This window comes from Streptopelia decaocto, assembly GCF_964273445.1.
Source record: "Streptopelia decaocto genome assembly, chromosome: Z".
Taxonomy (NCBI): Eukaryota; Metazoa; Chordata; class Aves; order Columbiformes; family Columbidae; genus Streptopelia; species Streptopelia decaocto.
In genome coordinates this window covers 17,372,631-17,385,924 of record NC_138657.1, presented here as the reverse complement: position 1 = coordinate 17,385,924, position 13,294 = coordinate 17,372,631, and the positions used below count along the sequence as shown (strand labels likewise).

The following is a 13,294-nucleotide window of genomic DNA, read 5'->3' as shown; positions in this document are numbered from 1 at the left end:
TGTTTCTCTGTGAGTGTAATATTTAAATAATACAAACAGGCACAGTAATACAACTGATTTAAGAGCAACACGAGTATCTGTAGCTTGCAGCTATTTTTGTATTCTGAAAAACATGCCTAAAGTAAGATTTCATGTACTTCCACCTATCTTTTGTATTTCCAAGGCTAAAGCCTTGTTTCAGAATCACAATACTGTGGCTCACTAACACCAGTTCCATTAAATTCAACACAAAAATCACAGAACTTCAGAAATACAAATACTGTCTTGGCTGCAATTCTCTAACTAGAAAGTCTATATTGTGCTTTGCAGTGGCAAATGGCCAAGCAAGTATTCTTGGGGTATGGGAGTATAAAACTAAACTCAAAGTTCACTTCAGTATTCACAGACACAATGCAAAACGAAACCAAGCCAAGCACATAAAAGGACTATCGCTGCAGCAGAAGAATCCTAAAATCATCTATCTGTTACAGACACCTGGAGTACACACACCCACAGTTTAGGTACAGACAACGTACACCCAAGAACTGTCAAGACTTTTCTACAGCTCCTGTTCTAGAGACATATCTAAATGAAATTTGGTCATGGAAATGGTTCCATTACTGGTGTTATTCCATGTAACAAATCCAAAAATCTGTTTACACATTGGTTGGAACTCACCTGCCCCTCAACCAAAACAAAACCCTACAGACAAAAATCCAAGGGTTCTCAGCTCCAGAGACTGGAATTGATAATAAAAACCCAAACATTTTTGTTACACTAAAAGTAACATGATGTCATGTTTCTGTTTCCCAAAACCAGCTGATGATCCCCAATATGGCAGATATTTACAAGTATTTATTTATGTGATACACGAACAGTTGCCTATTAATGTGTGTTTTAAGGTGGACAGGAGACAAGGATTCCTGAGGGAGAGGGAAAAATTGAATATTCACACCAACTGGCAAGAAACAGTGTATTGATGTAACATCTCTTACCACTATTGGAAACTCCAGTGAACAGCATACAAGGTTAAAAACATTATTATTTCAAATAAACAGGATTGCTGCTGAAACATGCCTATTTTGAAACCAAATAGTTAAAAAACATTCCTGGATAACACTTTTACAGATACTGAATACAATCCCAAGACATGATGCACATCTAATCTCCTCCTGGCACTCATAACATCCTGCTGTGGGTCAAACTCACTGCAGATATTTGGGTTGCTTCAGCAAAAATCCAAGATTTCAAACATTAATTTGTAAGGTTGATTGCAGCAAACATGCAACACTCCCTTCAGCCTGCTTTATCCCAACCACACTGCACACTTGTCAAGTTTCTAAACAAGACAAAAGTGCGTTGTCCGAATACAGTTCATAAAATTACATCCCAGGTTAGCATTTGCTTATGAAAAAATTGACGCTGGAGATTCAAGACTTACCATGGTCTACAGTTACTAGATAAAGCATTAGTGTAGAACTTGGTATCATATCTGTATCTCCCTGAAGTCCTCCTGCATATGTTTAGGCTGCTTATTTAGGCCAAGCCTCAGTATGCCTGCTTTGGCATGCAATGCAAAACTTCAGTGAAACAATATTACAGCTGAATCTGAATAAGTGATTGGAAAATGAACTCTAGAGAGCAACTCAGCCTCACAAGAACCCCTACTATAGATGGTAAAGTGTTGAAGTAACTCATCTTCAGTATCTGAGTAGATGTAGATGTCTCCTAGTTTAAAGTTATGTTCAGCACCTTGTTTCAGCACCTGTTGTAGTCAGTTTCCTTCCTTTCAGGCACTAAGCAGACATTCTGGCATATTGAAGTAAGTGCCTTCAGTCTAATCCTCAGACTGAATCTACCCCTGCTCTTCATTAGGAAAATAAAAATACTCACACATCCACATATTCTTGACATGTCTCAAGAAGATCTGCATTAGAGATTGTGAGGCACTCAGGTAAAATGCAAACCAGGCAGAAATACGTCAAAGAACTTTTTCTTCGCCCCTCTATGTATCCTTACTGTTGTGACACATTCTTATCAATGGACACACTGAGGCATGCCCATGGCACATTACCTGACAGTTCTTATGAGATGTAAGATTTAACACAGCTACAGAACTTGAAGGTTATTGATAACAATGAGTATTGCCCCTTACAGTATGTGCACTGTGACATTAAGTAACATATCTCAAATTGACAAGATGTTAAGAAAGAAAATAAAAACCCTAACAATTTATCAGAATGGAGAAAAGGCATATATGTTAATTCATTAATGAAGCAAGTCATTGTGCTATATTTCCTATTTGAATAAATAACAACATGCTCCTTATTCTCCCACACAATTAATTAATTTTGTCAAAATGAATAAATTATTTGGTGTTTCGCAAAGGTCTATTTGTATTACTCAAAAGCTCCAATGGATTATACCTTTTTACCATGTTCTAGGCTGAGGATTCAATTTGATGTCCTAGAGACTGACACATTGCTGTCTTTGAAATGCCTAGTAAAGAATTAACTCCTAAAATTAAACAAAATTTAAAATCCTAAAGAACAAAACTTCAGGTTTCCCTCTACACAATTATCATGAAAAGTATTCAAAAATACATAATAAATTAGGCATTATAATATTTTCTCATATTCCTTACATTTCTGTAGTTCACACTTCCATTACCAGAATCCCCTCACACTACAACAAACCATTATAATTCCTTCTGGGAGAGGAGGAAAACAATTGTGTATATACAAAAAACAGAAAAGCAGCACCTTCATTGGCACCTCTTCTCACAATCACCCTTGTTATTCGTTATTTTCATGTGGTGAACAGTAAGTTCACAACAAAGAAATGTCAAGACTTGTTATCACTGGACTATGTAATGAGATTGCAAAAAATACCTAGAAGTATTTTTTTTTCCTCAAGACAATTCCCAATGAAAGCACCACTCGTCAAATATTTTCTAGCAAAATAAGTCTCACCTTTGGCCCATGAGATGATTTCTTCTTCCCTTCAGAAAAAGAAAGGGAGTTACTGGGAAGGTTGGGGAGATGAAGGCTCTGTCCTGAAGAGAACGATGTGCCATCTGACATTACCATGATCTGTTGTAAGAGGGAAAGCACATCAGTCAAACATTAACAGAGATAGACTCACCTGCCTAAGAACTAGCAAATCACATCAGCAGGAGGCTGAGACTTCTCCAACAGACAGAATTCATGTTTCTTCTCAACAGTGGATGGGTTAATGAAACCACACTGCCATCCTCCATTTAATGAGCAAATCAGATCTTTCAATTTCCATGCAAATACAAGGCAAGCCACTCAGAAACCTGTGCTATTATGCCTGCTTATCCATCATGGCATTTGAGTCCTTAGCAAACTTCCTCTTGTCCTGAGCAATGCCTAGGTACACTTGAAAGTTCATCCCACCTGCAGTAAAAGGTTCTGCAGCCTGCTGACATCCCATAAATACATACGTGCAACAGTCTTCAACTAAAGCCAAGTAAAGGAAGACTGTAATGGGTGTAGGTGGCAAGTACTGGGTGGCTACGGTGGCCTCTGTGAGGAGGTGCCAAGGCCTCCTCTACAGCAGGCATAGCTGGATCCAGCTGGCTCAAATGGACCCACTGCAGGACATGTCTGAGCCCCTCAGGCAAGATGGTGGTGCCTCAAAGAAAACAGATTTAAGAAGGGGCAAAAAACTGCAGAGGTGAGGAAAAAAAAAAAAAAAAGTTGCAAGAAACTGCAGCATGAACACCAAAGTCAAAAGAGAGGAACAGGCACTCCAGGTGCTAGAAAAGGTATTTCCCTATAGCCCACAGAAAGCCTGTGCTGGAGCAGTTCTTGAAGGACGTAGACAAGCTCAAGAAGTGGGCCCATGTGGACCCTGGATCAGGGCAACTGCCAGTATCAACACAGGCTGAGGGACAAAGGGATAGAGAGTAGTCTTGCAGAGAAGGACTTGGGGGTACTGGTGGATGAAATATCAGACATGACCTAACAAAGGGAGCTTGCAGTCCAGAAGGCCAATCGTATCCTGTGCTGCATCAAAAGCAGCATGGCCAGCAGGTCAAGGGAGGTGATCCTACCCCTCTGCTCTGGTGAGACCTCACCTGGAGTCCTGTGTCCAGCTCTGGAGACCTCAGTACAGGAAAGACATGGACCTGTTGGAGAGGGGCCAGAGAAGATCACCAAGATGATCAGAGGGTAGAAGAACTCTGCTGTGAGGACAAGCTGATAGAGTCAGGATTGTTCAGCCTGGAGAACGAAAGGCTCTGGGGAGACCTTATTGCGGCCTTTCAGTACTTAAAAGGGGCATATAAGAAAAATGGAGGCAGAATTTTTAGCAGGGCCTCTTATGACAGGACAAGGGGTAGTGGTTTTGAGCTAAAAGAGGGAAGACTCAGGCTAGATATAAGGAAGAAATTATTTACCATTGTAAATGGTGGTAAAACACTGAAACAGATTGTCCAGAGAGGCAGCCCTGCAAACGTTCCAGGCCAGGCTGGATGGCGCTCTGAGCAACCTGATCTAGTTGAAGATGTCCCTGCTCATTGCATGGGGTTGGACTAGATGACCTTGAAAGATCCCTTCCAACTCCAACTGTTCTATGATTCTATTCTATGACTGCAGCTCATGGAGAGGCCTTGTGCTGGAGCAGGAAGAAAGTATGAGGAGGGAGGAACAGCTGAGAGGACCTATTAGGGGCTGACAAAAGGCATCCCCTGTCCCCCTGCAGGAAACTGGCAAGTGTGGAAAGAAGGAGGGAAGGTGGTGTCAGAGTGTGGTGCTGTCTTATTTTGGTTGTGCTGGTTGGTTTTTGGTTTGTTTCTCATTACTCAAATGTATTTTAATTTGCAACAAATTAATTTTCCCCGTCAAGTCTGTTCTGCTTATGGCATTAACTGGTAAGCAATCTCCCTGTCTTTTTCTTGACCCATGAGCTTTCTCATCTTCTCTCCCCACCCTGTTGAGGAAGCAAAGCAAGCGACCAAGCCTGAGAGCTCAGCCCTTAGCCAAGGTTAACCCACCACAAAGACAAACTGCAAAAACAGCCTGATGTTTTAATTAGAATGCGGTACAGCTCCAACTTCAGGCTTCTGCTTTATCTGGAGTACAGTAAACTAGATGGCTGTTGAGCAAGCAGCATTTTTGCTATAATAAAGGTCTAGCTGCCTTTCTTGATTTTAAAGACTTCAGTACAAACAGATAGTTTCCAGAGACCACAGATAAATCAGCCATCACTGAATAGTTATCAGATCTGTAAAGATTTATGCCTTCCATCTGACAGAAACTAAGCTAGCTCATGTCTTCTCATGCAGTGCTGCTGCATCTTGATTTTAGTGCTCTCTAGCACAGCTATTCATTTATCTATTGTTTCAAATCTTAAGTGCTACAGACAGCATACCTGCTGTCTGACAAGCCCTGCAAAGCTGGAGAGAAGTTGCAGAGCTCTGCACTTGCAAGGAAACATCTCTCTTTCCATAGGTTACCATGCACGAAGTCACACTCGGTTCTGTGGTTGCCCTGCATGATCACCTTTGCCTCTTCATGTGACTAAAACATCCTCCGACATCGGAGACAGGGATAGACTGACCCATCACATGCCTCATGGACATTACATTAAAGGAGGAATGGGAAGTACAAAACTGGGACATCTAGGATGTGTATACTCTATATTCTACCTCTCTAAGTCAAGATGACATTTACTGCCTACAGCAGTAAAGGCAGGATTTTTTTTTTATTTTTTTTTTTATTTTTTAATTTAAACACTGCTCCAAATGAATATTGTTATACACAAATTTGTTTAAAAGATCATGTGATAGCTTGGAGAATATTAAGGGCCATGTGTAAACAAAAAAATTACTCTTCTCGGCCTGTAAGTTGAGCATTGCCTTTTAATACTGCTGCTAGAATCCAAATGTGGAGAAAGAAGGCAATAAAGTTTTTCTCCTTCCTTGACCATAGGTTCATGTACTAAAAATACCCCAATCTTTAAAAGTTATTTATGTATTCAAACATTTTATGAAGTATGGTTCCACATAGGACATAACACATTTTCCCCCCAATTCCTTATTTCCATTTCTCAGGCACCTGAACCAGAGTCTGCCAGGAGCCAGAACTCTCAAAGAACTTGAGTCAGCTGGGCAAAAGCAATGGTAATGTCAACAGCAGCTACCTATCGTGAATCACTGTAAGTGATTTCCTTTAGCCTGACATTCTTTTCAACCTCAGCTTGCCAAGGGTTTTGTTTGATTTCAGCCCAGCTGAATGCAAGAGAAAGCATAAGTGAACAAAGAAAGATCAGCAAAAACAACAAGGAGAATCTGTAGTCACGTGTATACCATAAACCTGTGTAACAAGTAGAGAAAATCCATGTCTATCATTATTTCCTCTCACAGACTAAGTCAAATAGGTGAGTAACTAACATTGCTCTCCTTTAAATTAAACTCAATGCAGTATTTTAAACCCACAAACTTGACAGAAAAAATACCAATTGCATTAAAATCAAATCACCTTTCAGAAAAAGTAGACATGAGATTACTCATTAATTATAGAGTTTAAGCATGTATTTTATTGACACAAACTACTTTTGTTCATACACTCGTATCACAAAAAGATGCATATCCGTACAAAAGGAGGATCAGGGTTTGCCCAACCTTGAAATTAAAGGCAAAGAAACAAAAAATTCTGCCAAGGATTCCTTCTCCTAGGATTAGAAGCTGGCATTTTCTCCCTGAAGCATAAAAGTCTGACTCACTAAAAGAAACTAAGATTCAACCACTGCATACATTTTCTTTTCAAAATTCAGAAACATTTCAGTTTAGAAACATTTGCATATTCATCATTATACATAGACATTCTTAGAAAGCTAGCATTTTTTTTTTAAGTGCATGTACTCTGATGTACCTGTTTTCTGGGAAAGTATCTGGACCAGTAACAGTCTCAGTGTTATTGACTGTGTGTTTAGAAACAGAATGACTGTCTACAGGAAGATCTACAGCGCACAGACGAACGGCATTACTACCATCTGAGGTCTCACAGATTTGGCAAATCTAGTTCCAGAAAGAGAGAAAATAAATCCCATACATTTCTGAGAAGATAAAATCTGGACATTCCAAACCACAAGCCCTAAAAATTTCAATGCACTGAATCCTGTATCCGGTTATTTCATTAAAGACCCTTTGAAAATGGCAATTGTAGATTCAGAACTTTAATGTGATCAACAATACACGTAGAAAGACAGAACCTAAGTTCAGATCACAAACTTTACTTTCAAAGGAAAACTTGTTTTGCCTAAGAAACAGTGGGTAAAGGAAATCCATTTGTATTCACAATATTGGGTAGGAACAATCCTGCCTGCTTCATCAACCTGAAGTGACCAGTTTCCATCATACCTCCATAATACCAGCAATTCCTAAGGGCATACTAATCTGCTACTCAAGACAGCTGAGTGTTATGGAGTGAAAAACTGCCATGTGTGCAACTTATGTAGTTCCATGCACTGCCAAACACGGGAAGGGATCAGAGAAAAAGTACCATTCACCTCCAATTATATTAATATAATCAGGAAAGCTGTTCTATCTCTTTTCCAGAAATTTGGGAAAAACTATGAAATTATAATACCTGTACATAAATCCACTAACAACTGATTCAGAAGTCTCCATACAAAAAGCTGACCATTGAAGACAACACTTATCTACCAACAAATGGTAGATGTGCTTGCTTAACAAACTTAATACCTTTCTATGACAAGGTTACCCACCTAGTTGACCAAGGGAAACCTGTCGATGTGATCTTTTTGGATTTCAGTAAAGCCTTTGATACTGTCTCTCACAGTATCCTCCTGGACAAGATGTCCAGCACACAGCTGGGTAAACACACAGTGCAGTGGGTAAGCAATTGGCTGACAGGCCGGGCTCAAAGGGTTCTAGAGTAAATGGAGTTGTTACTCATGGGGTTCTGCAGGGATCCATCTTAGGGCCAGTGCTCTTCAATGTCTTCATAAATGACTTAGAAACAGGACTTGAGGGAATACTGAGTAAGTTCACTGATGGCGCTAAATTGCAAGGAGCTGCCGACACTCTGGAGGGCAGAGAGGCCCTGCAGAGGGATCTGGACTAATTGGAGAACTGGGCAATCACCAACCACATGAAGTTCAACAAGGACAAGTGCTGGATTTTGCACCTGGGACACAGCAACCCTGGCTGTACATACAGACTGGGGGATGAGATGCTGGAGAGCAGCTCCGCGGAGAGAAGGATCTGGGGGTTCTGGTCAACGGCAAGTTGAACATGAGCCAACAGTGTGCCCTGGCAGCCAAGAGGTCAACCGTGTCCTGGGTGCATCCAGCACAGCATTGGCAGCCGGGCAGGGAGGTGATTATCCCACTGTGCTCTGCACTGGTGCAGCCTCACCTGGAGCACTGTGTGCAGGTCTGGGCAACATAGTATGAAAAGGACAAAGCTACTGGAGACTGCCCAGGAGACGGCTATGAAGTTGGTGAAGGGCTTGGAGAGGAAGCTGTACGAGGAGCAGCAAAAGTCAGTTGGTGTGTTCAGCCTGGAGGAGAAGAGACTGAGGGGAGACCTCATCACAAGTCTACAGGTTCCCCACAAGGGGAGGAGGAGGGGCAGGCAACAATCTCTTCTCACAGGTGACCAGTGATAGAACCCAAGGGAATGGCAGGAATATGTGCCAGCAGAGGTTTAGGTTGGACATTAGGAAAACGTTCTTCACCCAGAGGGTGATGGAGCATTGCAACAGGCTCCCTAGGAAGGCAGTCATGGCCCCAAGTCTGGCAGTGTTCAAGAAGAGACTGGACAACACCCTCAGACACGCAGTGTAAATCTCACAGTTGTCCCACACAGTGACATGAGTTGGACTCAATGATCCTTGTGAGTCCCTTCCAGCTCATTATATTCTATGATTCTCTATTTGGCAGCTTGGAGTACACAGGTATCAAACAAGTACCGCCCGCTACCTGCTGTAGTTATCTAAGAACACCTTCACATGGCAGCCTCAGCTCAGGTTGGTGAGCTTCCCCACAATGTGCTGTGGAAAAACTCACATAGTACTTTTCAGAAGAGCTATGGGGTATCTGTTAGAATTCTGGGAAAAATGAACCATTACTACCATGTTTCTACAGCCCTGCAGATGAACTATGCTCATCATGCACCAGTAGCAGACAAATGGATTTGTTTGTGTGGTCCTGGGCTGCCATGACCCACGTTGTTTTACAGTGAAGAACAAGTTCATTCCCCACTAAAAGTAAGAACGAAAATTAGTTGCCCTGAACAACTATTATTCCTATTTAAATGGAAAAACTCACAGTGAAATAAAGGAATTCTAAAGGGTTTTCTAAGTCACTTGCCTGAAAGCAAAATCAATTACTAAATTATGAAAAGCGCAAGATTAAAGATAATCCCTACCCCAGAGCAGCATTACACCTAAAGCTGGCTCTGGGTAGTAGCCAACTATTCCAACTGACACAGAGGAATTGCAAGGAAAGTGGGAGTAGACAGAAAAGAGGGAAACCCCCATTATTTCATCTTCATTACACGGATTAGGAATGTACATTTTAGAATAGGAATTATGCAGGCATCTCAAGTGACTAAAAAGACTGTTAAACAATTAAAAAAAAAACAAACCCACACCAACCAAAACAAAAAACTGCAAAAGAACCTGAAACAACAAAATGCAGTGGTGTGTGGCAAAACCTTAATTTTTATGTTGATTTTTTTTTTTTCTAAAAATTGCACCCCTCTCAGAATGATTCTTTCTCTTGATTCATTGATATATCAACTGTCTTTAAGGAAAGCATTGACTACAGAAGTGGAGCTGCTTGCATCTCCACATTAATTTTACAGAAAGCAGACAAAAAAGGATACCTCTTGCTATAAAGAATCACTATTACTGTAAGTGACCCTTGCATCCTCTAAATTTGAAACCTCACTCTGTATCATTAGCATCCACATGCAATCGTAATAATGTTACAAATTTTACTATTTTTGTCCATAGTGCTAACTGCTCTCTAAGGGGCATCTATAATGCTTTTCCTTTTATGAAAAGAAATTCAACTATTAAATATTGTTCATGTACTCCTGGATTGAACAACTAATTTTGAGTCTCCTTCCAAAAAGATGGGAGCATTATACAGTGCAGACATTTTTATTTATGTATTTGCAGCTACAGTACAAAGGGCTGTATTAAATTGCTGTCTTAACACTGACTGAAAATATTTTCACTACTTTTTCCTGCAAGAATCAAAATTAACTTATTTACAATATCATATTCAAACAAGTCATGCCTGAGTAAATCTGTGTTTCCAGACGCAAAATTCAATTTAACTCTTAGGTAACTATCACTCAGCATCTTCAAAACTAATTTATTTCTGCTGGCTCAATAAGCAGATTAGGTGTAACTTTCAATTTTTTCTTGAAATTGAAAAACATGCAAGTCAAAAAGCAACAGAAGTAGCAACTGACAACATAAAATCCATCAATGGAGTCAGACCCTGTTTATATATGGTTTTAGTGGGATTTAACATTCAAAATCTACTTCAGATTTGAAGATTATTTTTAATGGCTGTAATTTCCCAATCAGTATCACCTCTCTTCCCATATCCATATGCAGGAATCACAGTGCCGCTTCTTTCCTTCAGGCTCTTTCATGTTTAGAGTCTAAAACTAATCAGAAAAGGAAACTAACAAATCTAGGAAGCAATGACCACATAAGCATCAATGCTCACCAGTGTTTAACTAGTGAAAATTTCAGTCCTGTTGTACCTACTTATGCATAATTTCATCTGTGTCTAGAGAATAACCTATATAGGAGACTACATGTATATAATTCTGTCACTACCAGTAGCTTGACAATTTGCTTGGTAAGAAATTAATTAACAAAAAAATCATCATTTATATTCAGGGTGCCTTGGGGGATTTCAAAAAACAGGTTGGATTACGGTTTATGCTGGTAACTCACATGAGTCATATCTGTATACACATCAGCTTCACATCATTAGGTACTACACAGAGTAAACAGTGCAAAAGACTCTCAGTGGTATCATTTCCACAGCAAACTTTTCTAAAAGAAATGTCATTTAGAACATATACAAAGAGATGGAACATAAACAATTACACTGAATGGTTTGATTGAATTTGCTCAGTGTACTCTGGAAAATATTTTATTTCCTCTGTAAACATTTCTTTTTACATTTATGAGAATAAGGGCGACTGGAAGTTGGCAAATGGTAGAGATGGACTTGAGTATAACTAAATCTTTTCAGTGGGTGAGGGGGAGTTCAGTGTAGAAAATACACTTCTGAAGGTCAAAAACAAAGAACTTTGCAAATTGGATATGGCTTTTGTAATATTGGATCATGGGTTCTTCTTTACATTCCTGACTACAGAAATACAATTTCTGAAACCAAGTCTGATCCTTCTTCTTATAAGGCAGAGGTGTCAAACTCATTTTCACCAGCAGCTACATCAGCCTCATGCTTGCCTTCAAAGGACCAAATATAATTTTAGGACTATATAAACATAGGACTGTATAAATGTAACTACTCCTAAAATTACATTCGGCCCTTTGTAAGGGCTGAAAAAAGTATTTCTCAGCTTGGAAGAGACATCAGCAAGTTGGTGACCTCCTACTAACAAAGACTGACTACACATTAATGCTTCAATTCTGGTGATATCAAATAAAGTGCTAAGATAGAGATATTCCACAGAGCTAATCTCTGTTACTGGCACCACCCTAAATATCCTGTTTGCCTTAACAGAAGTGGCCAGAGCAGCACTGCAAAGCTCTGTGACAGTTGCATTCTCGCTTGTTTAATTACTTGAGATATCTGAATACTACGCTTACTCTGAGTGAACTGCAGGATAACCAGTCAGATCTTTGTGCACATGAAGCACGGAAAGTATATGGGAAAGGGTTACCATGAGAAAACATTGGCAGACTGCTAACATGTCATTTTAAAAACAAAGAATATGTTCTTTGCTTGAAAGACAAAAGAACATTGGCTGTAGCAAGTATCCCCGACTAATTCACATTTGAGATGCCAAAAGATGTATATGTGAGGGAAAACGGGAGTTGTGAGCATCCAAGGAATCTGCAGCAAGACAAACACACAGACAAGTCTATACCAAACACGGCAGCATGCAGGTGCCAGGTGAGCCTGCACTTTTCCCTTCAGAAGGTCATACTATTGGTAATAGATGTATGTTTATGCAGAGGAGAACAAAAATCATGTTTAGTAGTTTACATCAGAGATCTGGGTTTCCAGATGCACAGAAATCAAGCATTATTTAAAAGCATGTAAGCAAAAGTTAGCCATCACAGAGGGCTTTCCTTACAGCTGCCACTCAGTGTTTTACATTAATATGCTACATCATTAATTTTGAAGGATAGGAACTTCATTTTGCATGACTTGTTGCATGTCAAGGAAATTCAGTTACTTTTTACTTATACTTTTTCTTTAAAACAGCCATAAGCTAGAAGTATTAATTGTTTTGACTTAAAAGTAAGTGCAAAACCCCTCTCAGTGTATTTTACTGTAAATGCTTTTCTCAGCCTAAAACATGGAAATTACAAGTGAGAAAATGTTTTGTTAATTCATTCAATTTTCCATTCTACTTACACTGGAAGCGAGAGACAGCTTTCCAGGTCTTCTACCACAGTCAAAGAAAAGCCTGTGTACAGCATTTCATAAAAGTATAACGGGCCTTTCAACACTGGAAGATGTAAGCCCTTCATGGACACTTTTAGTAACAAGACAAAATGCTATTACAACACCTCTGCCAAGCAGATCTAACAAACCCCTAGGTCTGAAAGCCTATAGAGGGAACTATGAAACACCAATAGCTTCAAAAAGGAGGGACCCACTTCTTAGAAGGAAATGGGGAAAATGGAGGCGGGGGGGGTGGGGTAGGGGGTGGGGCAAGCAGTTTGTAGCCTCCAGAAGACAAAAAGGCAATGACGCAAAGCATTTTAAGAATGACGATGCTGATATATTCAGGGAAATAATTGGATCAAAACTTGCCACATTTAATTGTTTACAATTAGGCAACACTTCTGCTTTTGTTAGCTCAGGAAACCTAAAATTAGAAGGCACAGAAAATGAGCAATGAAAGGGGAGCTTTCTATTTTTTTCAACCACCTCCCACCCCCCAAAATCCCTGCTGGCATCATTTAGATTTATTACACTTGTGGGTAAAACTTGTCCATTGACAACTGACCTGATATGATTAATATTAAAGTAGTGGCTCATGAAGTTTTCCAGAATACAATCTTGATGTTTTATTTGCAAACATACTAAAGAT

The 13,294-nt window shown here is 39.8% G+C and overlaps 1 protein-coding gene across 4 annotated transcripts in view; it reads right to left on the bottom strand.

Annotated features, from left to right (window-relative positions):
• Positions 1–13,294, bottom strand: part of MLLT3 (MLLT3 super elongation complex subunit) — a 123,296-nt gene that overhangs the window by 42,207 nt on the left and 67,795 nt on the right. For all 4 annotated transcript variants that reach the window (XM_082075004.1, XM_082075005.1, XM_082075007.1 and 1 more), the window contains one exon: positions 2,952–3,071. In XM_082075004.1, coding sequence (XP_081931130.1) covers positions 2,952–3,071 — 120 coding nt within the window. The remainder of the gene's footprint in view (positions 1–2,951; positions 3,072–13,294) is intronic.